Below are 20,808 nucleotides of genomic sequence, written 5' to 3'. Positions count from 1 at the left end.
TCGACGAACTGATCGGGTTGCTTTAATACCTTCTCTATTAGCTTCGAGTGCCACGACGGAGCAGGTGAATCTTGGACAATAGCAGTACTGCGTGATAGGGCGTCTGGGACAACATTGTCTTTACCCTTTCTGTGCACCACCGTCATATCGTACTGCTGCAGGTCCAAGCTCCACCTACTACAGCGGGACCCTACTTTCCACTTCGTTTTCAAAATGTGGGTTAGCGCAGATGAATCAGTGACTAAGGTAAAGTGATACCCCTCAATGTAGCATCTGAATGCATCTATGGCTAATAAGGCGGCCAAAGCCTCCTTCTCCGCAGCATGGTAATTTCTCTGCGGAGTCGAAAGCTTGTGCGAGAAATATGAAATTACTTTCTCTACTCCCTCTTGTTGCTGAGTAAGGATGCCAGCGACAGCTACGTCACTGGCATCGGTTTGAATTGTAAATTGATCGGTGAAGTTTGGGCTGCCAAGAATAGGAGTTGTTACTAACAGCTCTTTGATGGCACAGAATGCCATTTCAGCATCATCGGTCCAGCAGATTTTCTTAGTTTTTGTTTTTAATAAATCGGTAAGGGCGGACGTAACACCACTAAACTGAGGAATAAAACGCCGATAATAATTTGCCATTCCTAGGAATCTCCTAAGTTTGGTAACAGTATCTGGTCTTGCGTACTCTACGATCGGCCTGATTTTATCCGGGTTCGTACGTAGACCTTCTGTACCTAGAAGATATCCTAAGAATGGTATTTCTGACACCCCGAATTGGGATTTTTCCAAATTTATAGATAAATTTGCTTGTGTTAGGCGTCGTGCTATCTCACGGAGCAATTGCACGTGCTGCTCGAATGTCTCCGTTACCACGACTATATCGTCGAGGTAAACGAAGACATATGGCTCTAATTCTCCATGACCGAGGACACGATCCATTAGTCTGGCTAGTGTCGCCGGACTGTTCACCAGACCAAAGGGCATGCGAGTGTACTGATACAACCCCTTGCCTTGTACACTGAATGCGGTGTATTTGCGAGAGGCAGGATCCAGTGAAATTTGCAAGAAAGCTTCTGAAAGGTCAATGGTAGATAAATACCTCGCTTTTGGAAGCTGTCCTAAAATGCGACAGGGGTGAGGCAAGGGGTACGCATCTCGTACAGTGCGCTCGTTAATTTTTCGCGCGTCAAGGCACAGTCTCACCTTATTCGGTTTGATCACCGGCACGCAATTTAACGACCAGTCCGAATTACTTGGTTCGATAATCCCGGACTTTAGTAACCTTTGTAATTCCACGGAAACTAACTGTTGTGTTTTCGGGGACATTACATAGGGAAATTGTCGAATGGGAGGTTTTTTTTTCCATTCTTCTTGCAGTTCGATTCGGTGTACCGTGAGAGGTGTCAACGATAGTTGTCCCTGTTTTGCTGGTAGGAAAAGTGTTTTCACTTGAGTGATAATTTTTCTTTCCTCGGCATTAAGAACCGTGGCTGGAGGAGGATGATTAACAGTCAAGGAAGTTTCCAATTGGCAACATTGTTGGATCGTGGGTTTTATTCTGAATTTTCTCCAGAAATCCATCCCGCATATACAATTGATAGCAAGGTCCGGAACCACCATCGTGGCTACGATTTTTACTTGACCGTTGAATGAAAATGGAAGGTAAAGTTGTCCTGAGATCACAAGCTGCTCCCCGCTCGCTGTGCGCAACAGAATTGGGTTTTGAAGAGGGGATAATTTGGGTGATTTCAGGTTTGAATACACTGTTTTATTGATAAGGGTGATGTTACTACCACTGTCTAATAACGCCTGAACATTATGCCCGTATAAACTAATAGTAATATACGGTCGGTTATCGTTGTGGTATGGGTAAACGATTGAGAAAAGATATGGGTTCGTTGAATAAATGTTTTCAGTGGCTTGTTCAAAATATGGTGAAACAGATGGTTTATTACGCGCATTTAGGTATTCAGCGGACGGCGGTTTTCGCTCGCTGAACCGTAGTTTTTTGTACAATATGGACAATTATTTGATGGGTATCCGCGGAAGCCGCAGTTCCCACAGAGCACGCCTTTAGGAAGTCTGCAAGTTGAAATACGATGTCCAAATATTCCACAATTTAAACAGTGATTAGATGGAGGTGGACGATGAGAATCAATTAAAGCCTCCAATGTGGGCTGAGAAGTTTTATTGCTATTAGAAAAGGTTGCCGCTATTTGAGATTGCGGCGCATTACGCTGGGGTGGAGTAGAGGTTTGTTGGTTATAACGAGGATTCGAATTATGTTGCGGCGATAGGGTTTGCAAACTTTGTGAATCATTTGAAGATTCCTTTTTGGGTTTTTTCTTAGAAACGTTTTGGTCTATCATGGCTACTTGTTTGTCGGTTCCAAAAACCTTATTGTACGCTGAGAAATTTAGTGCATCCACCTTTTGACCGGCGGCAACTAGTGTGGCTAGATCGGTTATTGGTATGAAATTTAATTGTTTTTTATAATCAATTCTCATATTTTGTGATAGAATTTGCACCTTTTCATAATCTGGTAATTGAGTGCTCATGGTACGGAACAATCGTTCCATCTCATGATAGAATTCTAGAAAGGTTTCATTTCTTTGTTGCCTTCGTTGGTAAACTTTCATTTTTATCAGAGCATCTAGATCAGGATGCATAAATGATCGCCGAAGCTCAAGTACTAAATGCTGCCAATTAAGTAAACGGCCGGTGGTACGCATTGTCATGTACCATTTTAGAGCTGGCCCTGCGAAAAGGTGAACCGCCGACTCAAACAACTCAGTCTCAGAAACATGTTCGGCCATGGACAATGCTTGCACTATTTCAAGAAACTCGTTAAGTTTCAAACCTTGATCTTCCCCATCGTACTTGTTCATCGCCCATTTAGAAACGGGTAAGCTATGGCGGAAAGAGGTGCCTTGCCCAGCCTGATTGTACGACGCCTGGTTTGGATTGGAATATTGTTGAAAGCTAGAGCTTGGAAAGTTTGCCCAAATGTTGGCATTATTTAATGTGGTGCCAGATGTTGGCACTGTAGGATTATTTAGAATATGATTATATCCATATGGTCCATATGTTGGGGAGGGGTTTGGGTAGTTTGGTCGCGGGTTGGCAGAAACCGCATCTGGCTGATGAAATGATAAGTTTTGTGTTTGGTTAGATATAAGATGGCCGCCAAAATCGGCTGGTTTCAAAATGACTTTACTTTCAGGAAATGAGACTTGATTCGGAGTGAAAAGTAGATTTTTGTGAGGGGGGATTAATGTACGATTTTGTGTGGTGGAATTAACGATTGGTTTCAATTGGGGAAAATTGTTATGCAAAGAACTATTGTGCTGGGCTTCTTCATTGTCCAGATACCTAACTGCCGTCTGAGTTGCTATATGTCGTTGGTTACTTCGATCGGATAATTCCTTCTCAAGATATGTAATGCGAACTTGAAGAGAACGAATCCACTTAATTATTTGTGGGTTAACTCCAGCCTGATCATTTGGTTCTGTATCCGAATTATCCTCAACTGTATCCAGTAGCTCATCGTTATCTACTTGTTCTTGTTCCTCCTCAATAATGTCCTCGGTTGCAAAGAATTCTAACCTAATTTTGCCTACGATTTCAACAAACATTACTTTCAATGTTTCCTCTTGCTCACAACTTTCACAAGCCTGAAGTAAAAGCTGGTACACTTTGTGAGCGTAGTGCAATAATCTGGTCTTGCATCTACTCATCACATTTTGATCGTGCCGCTTAATCCCGCCACAAATTTCTTCGTATGTTTTTTTGCACGCTTCGATTGCTTCCCCCACATTAACAGATATCAGAGCATTGATTATTTTACCATCCTCCTTTTCTATTTTAAGGTGTTCACGCAAACTTCTTTTTCTTCGCGTGAAACTCGGGTCATCACGAATTACAATAGTGCGCATTGAAAGCTCAAACAAAAGTTCATCAGTGGTAAGATGGTCGACTCTCATCTCATGGTACCACCTTGACAGCAATTCAACAGCTTGGGTATAACTCAAACTCGAATCAGCCATTTTGGAATGGTCAAAGAAACAATTGATGTAGCAAATAAAACGTGTAAAAAAAATTAAAAAAATTACGCTAAGCTTTGAAATTATTGAGTTTCGCTATCCTCTATAAACTACACTCCCCGCATGTCTAGGCTAAACAACTGAATCATCTCTAAACCTTCGAACACTGGGTAGGCGATATCTTGATCACTAAAGTAATTTTCATCATCCGGAATGAGAAAATATTCACACTTCTTTATATCACTCCAACCACAAAAGGTATAAATAAAAAATGATAGCAAATGAGAAATCTGTTTCATAAAAATTGAAATTAATTTAATTAATTGCAATTCCTCCCGGAGCTTACTTAAAAAGGTGTTCAAATTTGTACAAAAGTTGAAAACCTTTTTTTAAATTCATTTAACGTTGGGCGCCATTTGTAACTAATCACTATTGTTTGCCCGGCGGGGGCAATTGGCTCCGGAAGAATTGCGGACTGTCTTCCCTAACTGCAGAACCAACCGAAAATATTTTGTGAAAAAGGCTCTGGCAGTAAAGATTTTAAACAAATATGTTCATACATGCATAATAAGACAAGGCCATTTTATTCATTTAATATTTTAATAAGAAATTTTGTTTTTTTTTAGGAAGGAAAAGAATAAAAGGAAAAGATTTACACGCGCTTACGGTTTCTGTGCCATTACTTCCGGCCTCAATATTCCTCCAATGTCGGTGGAGTAGCAAACGGCGTCTCCATCTGCTTGTCACGACGATTGCTCGATTTGGCGCAACATAAATCAAACCGCCCTCCAGCGGCAGCAGCTACAGCAGCAGAAATCTTTCCTCGATGTTGGTCGCAGGATCGATTGTTTCGTCGTCGACGAAAGAAACCGGTCGGGCTAGGTCCACACCCGGATTGGGCCAACTGGTCGACTTTGTAAAGCTGGGGCCACCGTGCACACAATCGAACTCTCCCAGTGCAGGGTTGTCGGTCGGTCGGCTTCTGCTTTCACGTGTCACTTTTGTCACTGGAATGATTATTTTAATTTTAATATGCACACTTTATATTTCTTAACTTTTGTTACGAAAATGAGGCCTGATCCATCGCTTCCATCCGTATTTATCTTTATTGATGTCCTGAATGTGAAAGTCGGTGCCGAATGACAGGAGAATATCCGTTGCGTAGTGGGACTCAGGGAAATGTCAAAGAGTTAGGATTATGGCGTCAAGGGGTATGGGAACATTTTATAGCAAGTTCAAATTTGATTTTAAATTCAATAATAGGGTATATTCATAGTCTTAAGTAATTTAATATAAATTTAATTCATTTGTTTTAATTCATTTGCGTTTATTTAATGGGACAAATTCTGACACCATGTTGGAATAGGAAATGTTAATATTAGTGTTTAAGCTAGTTTAATACTATAAATAATTTTATGTTTAGCTAAGGAATAGAGGATAAGATTCATCAATAGATTTATTTACATGTGTTTTTAATCCAATTGTGCACGTATATATTGGAAGCAGTTAATGTAACCGGACTCGGAGGTTACACATTGAAGGACGGCGGTCCTTCAATGTCAGCGGTGGTTGTCGTGAATTAGGTAACGCATTTATCATTCCGGCTTTTCGCTAAAAGGACATACAATTTCGTCCCATCCTGTGAGGTTGCCTTTTAAATTCATCTCCCTGTAGAAAGGGGTCCTTGCAATAGACAAACCCATTCACGCACGCGTGACCAAATCGAATCGGTAACAGCACCGTCGATCTCAACCATATGAACGGGCATGCAGACGCGATAGTCCTTCGTAACGGACTTGTCGCCAGTAATGTCATTTGTTTGCATTAGACAGAAGATCATAATTCTGATCATATCTGGGCGAACTATCGAGATATCTGTAACGACTGATATTTCTGCTTCAGTTCTTTCTCAATCTTTGATACGAAAAAAGATTAGATATGGTCCGAATTCAATGCGTCTTATTTTGAATCGGATTCATCGATAACGAATCTTGCTGAATTTCATTTCACCTGTCAAAAATACCCCGCCAAGGACGACAGCTTTGAGAAAAAGAGCTGAAATCATGATTTACATAATAAACTAAGTGAACATAAGTTACAAAATAAATCAGGATACGGTCGAAGTATGATTAAATTTTTGTTCGAAAACGGAAAAAGAAAACCAAAGGAAACAACAAAGGGGCGCAAAACTGAGACTCCAAGGACGCGAGAGAACCACGCTACGGCTTATGTTATGATTTGGATAAATGAATTAAGTTTGTAAATTTACGTCCCGTGAAAACAACACTGGATATTATTCAAATACACCTGCATATAAAATGCTCATGCGCTACACCACGATACGTAGTCTTCATTGATGTTCATAACAGTTTTTAAAAAAGTATTATTTCTAGACAGATTGTTGAACGTTTCTAATAAAGCTTGTATGTTGAAAATAGGTTTGAACAGATATCTTTACAATTTCATCAAAAAAATTCCTCTAATGTACACTACAAAGCAGATCAGTGCGCTCTCCTGTCACCCACTTCTCAGCAAATATATATTTGAAAATGGCAATCGTTTGAATGGTGGCAAGGAAAAATCAACGTTTTCCCGCTGCATTCCCCTGTGCAACTACTAAGCAGCTTATTTATTGTTTAAATTTATTAGCATGCAGTTCCTTGAGCGAACGAGGCGGTCTTACCCTTCGGAGTATTTCTTCGCTTGTGCCACTTGGAAAAGAACAAAACTCCCACCGGATGCTGAGATATATCTATGACCCAGCCCTGGTTTTATTGAAAATTACGATTTGTTTGATTGCAATTGATGGTAACTGAGGGCAATTTGTACGGGTAAGGATTCTTTGTTGAAAACCGCAATTGTTGGACTTTGTAAAGTCTTATTTTACTCTGCAGTTTCCATGAATCAAAACCATGTTCAGTGTTTAGACCGGACAACTGTTTGATCAGCGTAACTTATATTTCAAGTAAATTTGGGATTTATCTACTAAGAATTTTAAAATAATTCTACCAACCTTATTTCAGGGACACATTTTGTAATTCCGCCACAATCAATTCGAAACGCCCTTACCTTTCATGAGCCGCGGTCGACCAGTGCGCTTTTTCCCGATCACAAATAATTTTTAATTTATGTCGTCAAATTCTAATCGAATTAAAATAGGTACTACCACACCGCCAACCATCGCACGGCGTGTAGGCACTCGGGTTCCAGCCGACGACGAAGCCGAGTACCGCAGATCGTTTGTCGATTCGTAACGATTGTCATAAATTTGGAATTTATGGGCTAAAAAGAAGCCACCAGCCAGATCGAGTGAGAGCGCGAGCGAAGCAGAGAGCTACGAAGCTCCGGGAACCGAAAATTATAATATTTCTGTATCTTTAACGATACATATTCCTTCGCGTTTTTTTTTGTAGCTGGAAGCTGCCGCTGCCACCTCGCGTGTTCCGTTTTGGAACAATTGGTTTATTAGAGGGTGAACCTATCCGTGGCGGGATGAAAGATGCTTTTTTAAAAGTTAAACTTTATTAACTGCGGCTCGGTTGGCGAGAAGGGTCGCGAAGGGATTGGGGGAATTTTAATTTATTGGATTAAACAGCTTACGTGGAATCTGTTTTTTCTCTCTGTTTTCTCCTAAAGCGAAATAGGTGATACCCAGCCGGCAGGTAGATTCCAAAGTATCGCAACGTAGCATTCTGTGTCACCAAACAATTTTTCACACACTCTTTGGCTTTGATCTTCGAGCGCTGAAGAAAGCTGAAAAGAAGGAAAATAAATCAATTGATTTAAGAGCGCCCCTTCAATGCATTGATAATTAGCTAATGTTATTTTAGTGACAGCGTTGAACGATGAAAATATAGTGTTTAAATTGGCTGGCAGCACTGTTTCCTAATGTTCCAAAAAAGGGATTAGTCAAATTGGGTCGCAGTCCAGGTTAGACGGAGCAACAGGCTTCCTAAAAATCAATTTCATTGCAACTTTTGGTGGTCCTAGTACATATAAATATTTCAACGAACCAACTATCTTAGAAACAAATCTTATATGGTTGGGAGAGCTTAACAATTCTCAGCATGAGCCACGCGGTGCAACATTCCGGAACTTATTTAAATTTTAATGAAACAACAACAAAGAGTAAGCAAATCCCTTCTTTCCTCACCCATATGCAACTACCGACAATCCCTCGGTTTCATGTTGGCGACAAAAGCGACACCACTTGCGCAGTGAAAAAAGTGCAACCATTGTGTTCCGCGAGGCCAACTGATGTGGACTTTTCCTGCCGCGTTCCTGCTTTCGCACAAGGCGCAAACAGTTTAATCATTTTTATGCAAATCGCTAGGCTCTCGCCGAGCACGGTGGACACCACGCGTTTTCCGACCAAACCAAACACCAGTGTCCTCCAACACAATAGACCGTGGTGGTGGTTGTGGCAATTTTCATAAAAGGCCATAAATATTCAATCGCAATTTGCCTCCGCAATAGCGGCACATGTGTGCGCACTTCCAAAAATAGTGTTCCCTCGGTTGAGTGCAGAAGAAAGTTGGAATGCAGCTTCACGCCAAGCCAAGATCGTTCGTCGGTCGCCGCCGCCAGTCATTATAAATACGGCAACGAAAATGGTCGACCAGTCTATCATCAATCAAATTAACATAAATTTCAATCCTTCTAAACGAGGTGGGTAAAAAACAAATAAACCGCACCAATCTCTCTGTTTGCCGCGACACGCGGAAGTGACACGTCGCTGTCACTGCATATATGCCGCAGTGCTGTCAATTCTGACAGCTTCGAGAGCGATCTGTTCGTTATCGCCGAGTTCAGGTGTGCCCAGCAGACCAATTGCCTGCGGTATTGAATGACAATCGATAGCAATTGCTCGATCTTTCTGGGTCGGTCGGCCGTTTGCTGGCAGGAGTCTGTTCCACTGTTTGTATCTGCACAGCCAGTTCGAGGTGAGAAAATGTGGGCAAATATCGTTACGATTTAATGAACGATAGATAAGAATATCTGCAAAGATCTACGCGCGCGCGCACTCACGGCAAATCGTCAGTTCGGGGGTGATCTTGTTGGTTCAAGTTGATTAGAGCTTAGACGCTTGCTATCTTTGATCTCGACTGGTCACATGGCCCTCGAGGGGAAAGTTTTTGGAGACCGTTGTGCTGCAACTGCGGCCAGTGTTCAGCTACCCGAGATTTTGTGATAAGCTCAACATGGAAGCGCACGAGCGAACGTGTCCGAGCAATAAAACGAAAATTGCCATAAAATGCTATAAAAGGTGTTTAGGATTGATATCAGCAAAGGTTACTCTCGGGCTATAGCAAGTGCAGTCACGGAAATCGAACAACGGATCTGGTTACATCAACACATGACACGCCATTTTATACCTCAATATTTTGACGGCTCTATCGTTGTCATGCTAGCTGCATTGTTTATTTTCATCCTCCAAACTTATTTTTTTAGAATCAGGTAATGTTTGATATTTAATAAATGTTGTTAGTTTCGAAGTGCGTGAAGTTTCTTATCAATGTCCATAAACCATTGTTTTTTGCCTATTTCAATAGAAAGGTTAAGGTTGAAACTGAAATTGAAAATGTCACAAAAAAATTTTTTTTGGGGCAGATTTAACGATATTGCAAAAAACCATTTTTCGCCATTTAAAAAAAAGGTATCTTAACTTCATCTCAAATATCTACTTTTGTACTTTTCCAATTTAGAACTAAATTTACTAAATTTTCAAATTTTCGGTCATTTTATTACCAATCGATTAAACCATATACCATATCTTGATTCTAGTTGCAGATTGTTCGCTATTTATAAATTTCTATAAAAATAATTGCAAATTTTAGCTAATTGCTGTAAAAAGGTGGAATATTTATGTAAGTTGTGAGAATTGCTTGGATGTTTAGTTATAGTTAAGTTATAACAGCCATTCAAAGTATTTAGGCCATACCATCAACGGTTCCGGAGCGGTGCACAGTGGTCGGAAACCTCAAAAAGGGAACCTTATTCACTAGAGGCCAACCATTCACTAGAGAACACAGGGTGTCTTTGGAGGAATTGTTCATATGTATATTCATCACAATCTGATAAAACTAAAAATTAGGCATGGATCACCATGATCGAATTAAAAAAAAACTTTTTATTCCGACAAACTTTTAGAAAGGCTCGTAATGAAGATTTTTTTTTATCTTTTAGGACTAAAGGTTATCGATTTATAAAGCTTTTTCTATGACAACCCCAATTCAGTTTTTTTAATATGACTTTTTCTACTGTCACTTATCGTGCAAATGGTATTCCAGACAAATGTGAAGGTATTAAAACCACATAATATTGTTGAAGACTATATGTAAAAATACTCATTCGTTTCGAAGTTATTGAAGATTTGAAAAAAATACGATTGCCGGATTTAACCTTCTTACTTTTAAAGTGCCGGATCAAACCTTCTTACCTTTATTATGCATAGCCTGAACATTGAAAATATTGCCTGCTCGTCCATCTTGTTTTTTTATTTTGATGATAAAAATTTTAACCTTAGCGTCATTCGCCTGTTTTCGGGTTAGAGAATTTTTTTTTGTTAAAATCATGTGCGGGGTTGGGAATCGAACCCAGGTGAGTTGCGTATAAGGCAATCGATTTACCAACTACGCTATGCCCGCCCCCTTTCATTTTTGTTTTCACCTTACTTTCTTATACGTAGTATAAGCTGGTGTATTTTTTTTTAATCTTCAATAACTTTGAAATTAATTAATATTTTCACATAGAGGCTTCAACAATATTATATAGTTTTGATACCACAGCATTTGTCTGGAACATCGCACAATAGGAAAAAACGAAGAAAAAAATACATTTAAATCAGTAACTTTGAGACACCTCATCGGAACATCATCACTTGTACCATTTTAGGAAGAACAAAATCTGAGAATTCAAATGGCTTTATTCTTACATTGGACAAAATAAAGGAATTTTGGGTTTTGGGGTATTTAAACCCCAAAATCGCCTATTTTTTTAATAAAAAACCTTATATCTCTGATTCACGCTGGAAATCGTACAAAAATTGTACTGATTATTACGTAAAAAAACCTCAAGAAGCTAATGAAATTATTTCCATCTTGGGCAGAATACGGGAAGTTGGGGATATGGGATCTTTTAAATCACAAATCTTAATGTATCAATCAATTCCTGAATCGCTACTTTTTACTAACGAATTCGTATGTAAAATATCACCTTAATTGAAAAAAAAATCTCAGAAATTAACTGAGGTGGTTTGAGTTTAAATATAAAACAGGAAATCAGGGTTTTGTGACACTTGAACCTCAAATTCACATATTTTTTTATAAAACTGTTTACATCTCTGATTCACGCTGAAAATCATACATGAATTGTACCGATTATTACGTAAACAAACCTCAGAAAGCTAATAAAAGTATTTTCATCTTGGGAAGAATACGGGAAGTTGGGCTTTTGGAACATTTCGTCGTTCGTATTACATTATTTCAACTATTCTTGGTATTATCTCGACTATCCTTCAATAAATGTACATGCAATGTGAAATACAGGAAGTTTGGGATTTGGGACCTTTTGATTCAGAAATCTTATTGTATAAATAAATACCTGAATCTCTATTATTTACTAACGAAGTCGTATGTAAAATATCATCTATAATGAAAAAAAATCAGTAAATTAACAGAGGTGGTTTGATTTTGAATATGAAACGGGAAGTTAGGGTTTTGTGACACTTGAACCCCAAAATCACCTTTTTTTATAAAACAGTTTACATCTCTGATTCACGCTGGAAATCATACATGAATTGTATCGAATATTACGTAAACAAACCTCAGGAAGCTAATAAAACTATTGTCTTCTAGGGCAGAATGCGGGAAGTTATGGTTTTGGGACATTTTGTCGTTCGTGTTACAGTATTTCAACTATTCTTAGTATTATCTCGAATATTCTTCAATAAATGTATATGCAATGCAATATTTTTAATGTTGAAACACTCAGAAACTGATCTAAAAATAGTTTCATTATTGGTGAAATACAGGAAGTTTGGGATTTGGGACCTTTTGAATCAGAAATATTATTGCATTAATAAATACCTGCATTGCTATAATTTGCTTATGAAGTCGTATGTAAAATATCATCTATAATGAAAAAATCAGTAAATTAACTGAGGTAGTTTGATTTTGAATTTAAAACGGGAAGTTAGGGCTTCGGGATACTTGAGCTCCAAAATCACCAGTAAAAAAAATATCAAACAGTAAAATATCAAATAGGCGGTGACCCGCAATTGTTTATAAGAGGAACATAGTCCAGCTGCATGTCACGAAATATCGTTTCTTCGGTCACCGGGACGCACACTTGCAACCAGTCGTGAGGAAGCTCTTAGTCCCCCCACCACAGTCGAGCCCTTCCTGCCAGCGACCAGCAGCCGTCCCGATCCTGTGGTGGAGTTGGGACAAGGGGTCTTCCGCAAACCTACTACAGGCAAGTACAATGCATCTGCGAGCTCTTCCTTGCCTCAAAGCTCTTCGATTTCCAGCCTTGGTCAACGACAGGACAAGCTGCTGTTATACTACCAAAATGTTGGTGGGATCAACTCAACCGTTGAACAATATCGTCTTGCAATCTCTGATAAGAGTTTTGACATTATTGTTCTCGTCGAAACGTGGTTGAACGATGACACACTTTCCAGTTAGGTGTTCGGTACCGTCTACGAGGTGTTTCGTTGTGACCGGAACCCGAACAATAGCCGAAAATCCACCGGAGGTTGCGTATTAGTAGCAGTTAATTCCTGCTTGAAGGCAAGAGGTGTCGAGAACATTTCTTGAGTTTGCCTTGAGCAGGTTTGGACGATTATTGAGCTTCGAGACCGTAAGTTGTACCTGTGTGCGTTGTATGTTCCATATATGAATATGCTAATGCAGTTGATGAGATCATGGTGATAGGAGATTTTAACCTTCCTAGCATTTCATGGAAATCTTCCCGCAATGGATTTCTTTATCCGGATTCTGACCATTCCGTTTTCCACCCAGGTGCGGTGAGACTACTTGGCAGCTATAGCTCAGGCACATTACTACAAATTAATCCTATTGCCAATGAGAATAGCCGCCACCTCGACCTTTGTTTTGTCAGCGATCAGGTCTCCACCACATCAATAGTGATGGCTCCCTCTCCTCTAGTAAAACTATAGCGCATCATCCTCCATTGATCACCAAGATTGATAGCACTGTGGTGCACTTCGATATTTCACCGCTCTCCGTCTTCTACGATTTTCGTAAAGCTAACCATCAAAGTATCGCAGACCTTCTTTCCACCATCGATTGGGAAAATATTCTGGACCCCGAGGATGTCGAAACCGCAGTTCAAACTTTTTCCAACGTTCTGGGATACGTTATTGACAGGCACGTTCCGAAGAAAGTTCACCATCGACAAGCCGGCCCTCCATGGCTAACGAGTACGCTACGACGGCTCAAATCCATCAAAAGAGCTGCCCTGCGGAGATTTACCAAATATCGCACAATACTATTCAGAAACTATTACGTTAGTCTCAACCACGCTTATAAACGAGCCAGTCAACACTCTTTCTTTCGATATCAGCAAAATATGCAGCGCGATCTTAAGTCGCATCCTAAACGTTTCTGGAAATACGTGAACGAGCAGCGCAAGGAATCTGTCGTCTATGACTTTCAATGGTAACACAGCTACCACATCTCGAGACATATGTGCACTTTTTTCGGAAAAATTCGCGAATGTATTCACAGATGAGGCACTAACCATTGAGCAAATCGAACTCGCTGCTAGCAAAGCTTCACTTGTAGGCCAAGCTTTGGGTGCTATCGATGTCGACGCAACGATGATTACCAGAGCTTCCTCTCGGCTTAAGTCATCTTTCAATCCGGGACCCGACGGGTTCCCCTCTGTTATCCTGAAAAGGCATATTGAAGCTTTGATTACTCCGCTTCTTCACATCTTTCGAGCATGTATTGCTAGAGGAGTAATTCCATCTTGCTGGAAATACGCGAATATGTTCCCAATCCACAAGAAGGGTAATAAGCGAGACGTCAATAATTACCGTGGAATAACTTCATTGAGTGCTGTTTCGAAGTTGTTTGAGCTGGTGATAATGGAACCTCTTCAGGCTAATTGTAAGCAGTACCTAAGTGACGATCAACACGGCTTCACGTCCGGACGGTCAACTGCGTCTAACCTGCTGTGTTTAACATCCTACATAACAGAGAGTATAGAACATCGTGCTCAAACCGATGATGTTTACACCGACTTATCTGCAGCTTTCGATAAGATGAATCACGATATCGCAATTCCAAAAATGGAAAGATTTGGAATAAATGGTAGTGTTTTGCAGCTGTTTCGATCCTAATTCACAGACCGAGAGATAGCGGTCGTCATAGGAGACTGTCAGGCCCCAACCTTCATTTCTACGTCAGGAATACCTCAAGGAAGCCACTTGGGACCATTGATGTTTCTGCTATACTTCAATGATGTACATCTAGTTCTGAAAACTCCACGATTGTCCTTCGCAGATGACCTCAAGATATTTCGACTAATTCGTTCCATTGAAGATTGGCGATTACTCCAACAGCAGCTTGATGTCTTTGCTGATTGGTGTAACACGCATGTGAACCCGAAGAAGTGTTCGGTTATATCGTTTTCACGGAAAAGGGATTCGATTCATTTTAACTACCGTCAACTAGAAACAGACATTGAACGCGTCAGTCACGTTAAAGATCTGGGAGTGATTCTGGATTCTCAACTTACGTTTAAGCAACACGTCTCTTATGCAGTTGGTAAAGCATCTCGAGCCCTGGGATGCATCTTCAGAATAGCCAAAATTTTTACAGTTATATATTGTCTCAAATCGCTCTACTGTTCTTTATCGCGATCAATACTAGAATGTTGCTCTGAAGTTTGGAGTCCAAGCTACAATAACGGCGTTGAGAGAATAGCGTCCGCTCAGCGTCGCTTTTTACGTTTCGCGCTTCGTAGATTGCCGTGGAGAGATCCTTCCCGACTACCACGCTATGAAAACCGGTGTCAGCTAATTCAACTAGAGCCCCTACATGTTCGAAGGAATACTGCAAGAGCTTTGTTCATCGCTGACACTCTGCAAGGTCGTATAGATGCCCCAGCTATTTTGGAGCAAATCAATATAAACGTCGCACCTCGAGCACTACGCAACAACATTATGTTCAGATTACCATTCCGACGCACTAACTATAGTATGTATGGAGCCATCACTGGTCTGCGGCGAACTTTTAACCAGGCAGCTTCAGCATTCGATTTCAACGTTTCTCGACAATCTCTGCGTATACGTTTTCCAGACTGTTTAATCAATTAGCTAACAACACTTGACATTTTTATTCCTTGTTTTTAATTATTGTATGACTATTGTTCTTGTGTACTTAATTGTAAGAAATAAGATTAGCATTAAGTCCAACATCATTGGGGCTTTGATATGCCTGTTGATGTATTAAACAAATAAACAAATATGGGAAGGTTAGGTTTTGGGATATCTTGACATCAAATTCCCATATTTTTAATTTCTGGCAATTTTATGGACTTTCGACTGGATTATTGTTATCTAGAAATTTGAACGGCTTTTTTACAGTCTTTAGTGGATTAAAATGACTTGTTTGTTTTTAAATTCCAACGTTTCGACGCCTTGTTTGCGCCTTCTTCAGGGGAGACTATATTGCCGAGTAACAGAGTAGACGAATTTTACATTTAACAATTACAATAACTTATTATAAGAACTCACAAAAACTGATAAGCGTTCCTCGTTTATATCACTGACATGTAAGTGGATGGTCAATATATGGGGATTTTGCTTCTGGCACAAACGCTACAAATAATACACAATAAATTTAACGAGCTACACATAAACTATGACTAACTATTTAAACTGAATCTGGACTTACTGCAATAACGATGAAATTACACATTTGGTTAAATATTCTTTCGCTATGATCCATCTTGTTTAGAGCAGACGTACAAAATGGGTGAAATATAGTTCTGTGTAGAAAGTGAAATGTTGCAGTGCTGGTGTGGAATTGTTTCAAATAGAGCTTATGGTGGAGTGGAGTTTTTGCGGGCGAAATAATTCTTTGTGGTATGTAATATAGCTGCGTATATGACGCTAAGATTGTCTACATCTGAGCGACTGTTGACGGTATGGGGTGTAATAGTAATGTGACACATTTCTAAATATGGGAGAGACGATGAACGGAATGTGCGATCTACTATCGTGGTCTTCTCAAATGTGAACCTACGCTGGTATTGCATACAATGTTCTATTAAAGCTGTGTGTGCTCCGAGAGAGGCCACTCGGCTATCTGTTGTTTGGTATGAATCGGGTCTTTAACTTTGCTGTGAAGTGATCCTACGGTGTGTATTTGTCTGCTGGCTAATCTTAAAGAGCTATAGTCATGCTTGAAAATGCTGATGATGCGTTGTGTCAGTCCGTTAATGCTGATTACGGGTCGGTAGGTAGTGTTTAGTGTGGTTCCTGGATCGCTGTCTGGTGGGGCTAATGTTGCAGGTGGTGAATTCGTCTACTCTGTTACTCCGCAATATAGTCTGCCCTGAAGAAGGCGCAAACAAGGCGTCGAAACGTTGGGATTTAAAAACAAACAAGTCGTTTTAATCCACTAAGGACTGTAAAAAAGCCGTTCAAATTTAATTTTTGGTCTATGCTACAAATCATACATTTTTTGCAGCTTTTCTAATGTGAAAATATCTCAGACATCAAATAGAACCTTGGCGACTTTCAGGAATCAGAATATATTGGCTCACATAGCACGTTCCTCTTATGTAGTAGAAGATTTGTGCAAACAGCAGTTATGTTAAACTCACAAGTATTGTAAATCGCGTACGATAAAGCCAAAAGCTCTTTCCCGCTCTGGATTCAAAACTTTAGTAGTTTCAGTCGCCCAGACACAGTTTCGTTTATGTTAGGACAACCGAAAACTCGAAATCTCAATTGCGTTGCTGCTGGGCTGTTGCATATCAGATGATATGAGATTCCGTAGTCTGATTTACAAAGATCACACGAAAATAATTCAGCGCGCGCGGTTGTCACGGTAAAGATGGACACGTCTATCGATACCAGGACACATGCTAATGAACTTGGGTGATTCGTAGTTATGCTGCCAAAGCTCGACCCTTATTAGCAGAAAACAAAAGTTAAGCCCGTACGATATTACGCCACTTCTAATGAACCTGCCACTTCTAGTTTTCCGATCTGTTTACTTCACATCCTTGCTCTCAGTTGAGTACTATGACTCTAATTTTCATAACTTTCTTTACCCAGTAATCTCTAGCTAATTGAATGCCGTTAAAATGTAAAAAAGAAAATGTGACTAACGCAGTCGAAATAAAAAAAGAAAAAAGTTAAATAAAAGCCATGTGATAATTGAGTTTGCAGTGCCCGGTTAAAGCCCTGATCAGCATGCCACATTGTTATTTCGGAAAGTGTAATATATTTTTCGAAATCACTGGGCACGCTTTTTCCAAAAACAATCGAATCTTTTCCTTTTTGATGTTGGCAAAGCAGGCTTAGAATCAACAAAGACAACCTCTGCAGCTACTTTGGCCAATTCGTCGCTTAGTTCATTACCAGAAATATCAGAATATGCCAGACAAGGTAGATAGTTCTGACAATCCTTAGTTCTTCAATTTGGATTCGACATACAGTCACTAGATTGGACCTAGATTTGTCCGTGTTAGGAGCATTGATTGCAGCCTGATTATCGGAGCAGAAGTTTATAACTTTACCGGACAAGCTCTGTTGAAGTGTCGATTGTACCCCGTACATAATCGCGACGATTTCTGCTTGGAAAACAGTAAGTACAGTATCAACCGTGCGAGTGAGATTGTCCCAATTCCATTCCACGACAGTAGACACGAGCACCAGGAAGTCCCTTCATCGGAGAGCCGTCTGTGCGAACAGGCTTTTTGCAAATGTCTCCATCAGTCAATGCCATGAGCGCTATCCTTTGCAGATGGTTTAACTTCGAATGGACCGTCACCCCTTGTTCCCTATGCCACCGCACACGGCGTTTATGGGACATACAATTGTAGTGTAAATCCAATAGATGTATTAGGGCTTGAGACCCCAGGTCTTTCCAAAAGTGCGTTCCCACAGCCTGAAAACAATACACGCTTTCTTGGCTCTAAACTTAATGTGAGTAAACCACTACACTTTGAAATTCAATATACGCTCGGAGTCAAAGAACCGCAAGGAACGAATCCCAGTTGTTCGTTTCTTCGCGAAAAGAACCATTGAAGTTGTTTGGATTAACTGATTATTTAATTTGTCGACACCATCGCTCGACAGCTCTTAATGCTTGTTGTATTAAGTTAAAGATTGTTCCGATACAAAGTACAATAATTAGTATTTGGCCATTGCGAGCAAACCGTAGGTTGGAGATTTAAACTCATTGAGTTTCCTCATCAAGTCGTTGGCAACCAGGTTCCAAAGCAAAGCTGACAGAACGTCACCCTGCCCGAAATACTCATCTTCCTTATCTCCGCCTGTCTCAATGACGAGCAAAAATGCGGTTACTAAGCATTGCGTATATCCAACCCAAAAAACATGACCGCGCGTCGTTTCAAGAATATACTGAAGAACACATCGTCAAAAGCACCCTCATTATCTAGGAATACACCCAAACTAGATTGATTGCACAAGAAGGCGTTTTCAATATTGTAAACAACATCGTGAAGCGGAGCGATTATAGCTTCCACACACTGCTATGCATGAATCATTTTATGCAGTGGATACTCAACTAAGCTAACGTTTCTGGTGTGATGATCCGTTCCAAAGCTCTTAGAAGAGAAAAGTTTAAGGTGATAGGTCTAAAACTCTTGACTTCTTCATGGCTGGAGAGCTCACCTTTAGGAACAAATCTTATAGTTATTTCTCGGCATGCTTTCGGGATATATCCGGTAGTAAGACTGGTAAGCATAATCTTTTTTTAAGACATGTTTGAGAATATCAAATCCCTTTTTCAACAGCACGGGAAATATCCCATCTTTTCCAAGCAATTTTTATGGAACACGGCTGCCAACTGCCCGTTTGACCGATTCAGTGCGTGTTAGCACCCACTAGTCCGAATCACCAGCATGAGAACTGTCAACATTGTCCAGTTCCTGATCAATACAACCTGGAAAATGTGTGTGTCGAAGAAGCAGTTGAAAGCATTTTTGTCACATAAACAGCATTTCTGGTTTTTAAGGAGTTCATTTAAAAATCTTTCGATTTTGAGAAAATATGCCTTTTATTTCAGAATAGGTTTGTGAAAAACATTTCCGATGAAACCGATGTGGCTTTGTTAATTTTGGAAAAAGACCATTTTAAATGTTAATGTGACAGATATCTTCCGTTTAATTCCCCTATAATAATAATAATGAAAAACTGTTGCTTCTCACCATCAATCGGATACTACTATTTCAACTACTACGTATAGTAGACCGGCAACAATTTTAACTTTTATCCCGAACACTGCTAATTCAAATAGTAATTGGCTGCACAGATCATATTCTAAATATGAGCTTTTTTTCCGATAGCTCTAGTTTACCCACAAGAGGTTTCAAGTTTCTATAGTAATATATATATATATATATATATATATATATATATATATATATATATATATATATATATATATATATATATATATATATATATATATATATATATATATATATATATATATATATATATATATATATATATATATATATATATATATATATATATATATATATATATATATATATACTTGGAAATAAAAACTTAAAATCCCATAAAAATTCCACAGTAACTCTGCATGCCTCAAATATTATAGTCACGTAGCTAAGTTTATAATGAACAGCTTTGGTCAGCAGATTGTATATTCATTGGAGGTTCCCCGATAAAGTTATTTAACTTTGAAGACAAACCGATTTTTTGAAAATTTCTATTCTAAGCATGTGCGAGAAAGAGAGGCAACACATAACTTTATATGACAATATCTTTATCTTGCAAAATCGGATCCTTAAGCTATTTATCTGCAGATTTTGGGATGCACAAGATGACACTGGCATTTTGTACTAAATTTATTTTTTCTGTTACCTATTTTTCATATATTTTCACATACAAACTTCAAAACTCTTGTGGGTGAACTAGAGTTTTTGGAAAAGCTCATATTTGATAAATGCTATGTAAAGCCAATTACCGTTTGATTTACCAATGTTCCGAAAAAAAAAGTCAAAATTGTTGCCGGTCTAACGTATAGTCTTCTTCAGTGTTCATATCAGACTGACATTTCCATAGGCTGAGCATCTAATTTCTTTTGTGTTTGGCGTTAATTCGACCAACAAAGAAACTTATTGACTGAGTATTCGATGCGCGTGGGTAATACGCATGGTCTTATCTGAGTGAATGATGACTTTTGAATTATGTGTAAGATTCCAATTTTCCAAGCTGTCATACAGTATGAAGAACAAATGTTTTATTATCACATTCATTTTAGTCCTTTAAATCATCAATAAATTATATTAATTTTCTTATTGTAATGAGTACTTGCATATGCTTTGGAATAGTACTTTCACTATATTACTATGACGTTATCCATATTTCTTCATGAATATAAAAATATTGTAGCTAGATTATTGACACAAAAGCTGACAAGTTAGTTTTTATTTCGTTCTTATTGTTTTCAATATGTTGTAGTAATTAGTCTAAAAAAACCGCGCGCATGTCATCCGTTGTATATCCGATA

At 39.2% G+C, this 20,808-nt stretch overlaps 2 protein-coding genes across 5 annotated transcripts in view; one reads left to right on the top strand and one right to left on the bottom strand.

Annotated features, from left to right (window-relative positions):
• Window positions 1–20,808, top strand: part of LOC131691722 (protein grainyhead) — a 774,648-nt gene that overhangs the window by 559,496 nt on the left and 194,344 nt on the right. The window lies entirely within an intron of this gene.
• LOC131691724 (uncharacterized) lies at window positions 773–5,556 on the bottom strand. Its single transcript, XM_058978339.1, has 2 exons — window positions 5,101–5,556; window positions 773–5,043 (listed from the first exon to the last, which is right to left on the bottom strand). The coding sequence occupies exon 2, from the start codon at window positions 4,037–4,039 to the stop codon at window positions 1,955–1,957; it is 2,085 nt and encodes a 694-aa protein (XP_058834322.1). The 5' UTR covers window positions 4,040–5,043; window positions 5,101–5,556; the 3' UTR covers window positions 773–1,954.

The sequence above is a fragment of the Topomyia yanbarensis genome, chromosome 3 (assembly GCF_030247195.1).
Source record: "Topomyia yanbarensis strain Yona2022 chromosome 3, ASM3024719v1, whole genome shotgun sequence".
Classification (NCBI taxonomy): Eukaryota; Metazoa; Arthropoda; class Insecta; order Diptera; family Culicidae; genus Topomyia; species Topomyia yanbarensis.
Note: the sequence above shows the minus strand (reverse complement) of the source record. Positions and strands in the feature narration are given on the sequence as shown.

Excerpts from the sequence above, each read along its gene's own strand:
- LOC131691724 (XM_058978339.1), bottom strand. The coding sequence starts at position 4,039 with ATGGCTGATTCGAGTTTGAGTTATACCCAAGCTGTTGAATTGCTGTCA.